The 1,101-nt window shown below is 38.0% G+C and overlaps 1 protein-coding gene across 2 annotated transcripts in view; it reads left to right on the top strand.

The window, feature by feature from the left end:
• Positions 1-1,101, top strand: part of LOC117961854 (hexokinase-1) — a 26,990-nt gene that overhangs the window by 13,075 nt on the left and 12,814 nt on the right. For both annotated transcript variants that reach the window (XM_034900791.1, XM_034900801.1), the window contains exons 5-6: positions 439-534; positions 786-885. In XM_034900791.1, the coding sequence (XP_034756682.1) occupies positions 439-534; positions 786-885 (196 nt within the window). The remainder of the gene's footprint in view (positions 1-438; positions 535-785; positions 886-1,101) is intronic.

The following is a 1,101-nucleotide window of genomic DNA, read 5'->3' as shown; positions in this document are numbered from 1 at the left end:
ATAGTTGTGCCCTTGTATTTTAACATAGGGGGGTGTATAGTTGTGCCCTTGTATTTTAACATAGGGGGTGTATACTTAGGCCCACTGTATATTTAAGGAGTTTACAATACATTATTCATTCCCAAAGAAAATGTATGTCCATAAAGATCGGATTTTTCCCATTTCTTTTTATTAAGGCATTAAGATAAATATCCAAAATATGATTAGTCAACTTTAGCATGGGTTCATAAACTAATGAGCACCACTGTACATGAAACATATACAAATGTTTACTTTCTCAGAAAAGCTAACTCTTAATGTAATTGTATTCTTAGCACCATTGGGAAGAGGTGGTGTTGGGAGGTGTTGCCGTGGTTGGAATAGCAATGGACGGACATTTTGGACTTGCCAAGCCCGTCTTCCTGTGACTTCCAGTTTGTCCTTGTCCTTGTTTTATAGGCGGTTTTACTGACGTGGACAAAGAAGTTTAAAGTCAGTGGTGTGGAAGGCGTAGATGTTGTGAGTCTTCTAAACAAAGCTATCAAGAAACGAGGGGTGAGGTTTTTTTCTTCTTCTTTTAACTTAACCATTTGCATATGGTTTAGAAAACTATTCAACATAAATGTTTGTCGTGTTTCATTGTTTGAGGCATTTCAAAAAAAGCTAAATATTTGAATTTAAGCAGTCAAAATGAAATTTAATGATGGTATACTTTTTAAAATGTCTAAACTTAGTGATGACTGTAATTTTTTATTATTATTATTATTATTATTATAGACTAAAATTATACAGAATCTTGTTTTCAGGACTATGAGGCAGACATCATGGCGGTGGTGAATGACACAGTCGGCACCATGATGACCTGCGGATTTGACGATCAGCGCTGTGAAGTGGGCATCATCATAGGTAAAGACACACACTACATTTCTTTGAATTTAATTAAATTGTAGTTTGTTTATTAATCACCAGTGGGGAAAGTACAATTTACAGTCTGTGTACACACAGGCCTGAAATACACACACATGCTCAGGATCTATACATGCACTAAATGGAGAGATGTTAGAGTGGGGGGGCTGCCAGCTGAACCAGAGCCCTGAGCGGGGGGGGGGGGGGGGGGGGGGG

The sequence above is a fragment of the Etheostoma cragini genome, chromosome 2 (genome assembly GCF_013103735.1).
Source record: "Etheostoma cragini isolate CJK2018 chromosome 2, CSU_Ecrag_1.0, whole genome shotgun sequence".
NCBI classification, from domain to species: Eukaryota; Metazoa; Chordata; class Actinopteri; order Perciformes; family Percidae; genus Etheostoma; species Etheostoma cragini.
Note: the sequence above shows the minus strand (reverse complement) of the source record. Positions and strands in the feature narration are given on the sequence as shown.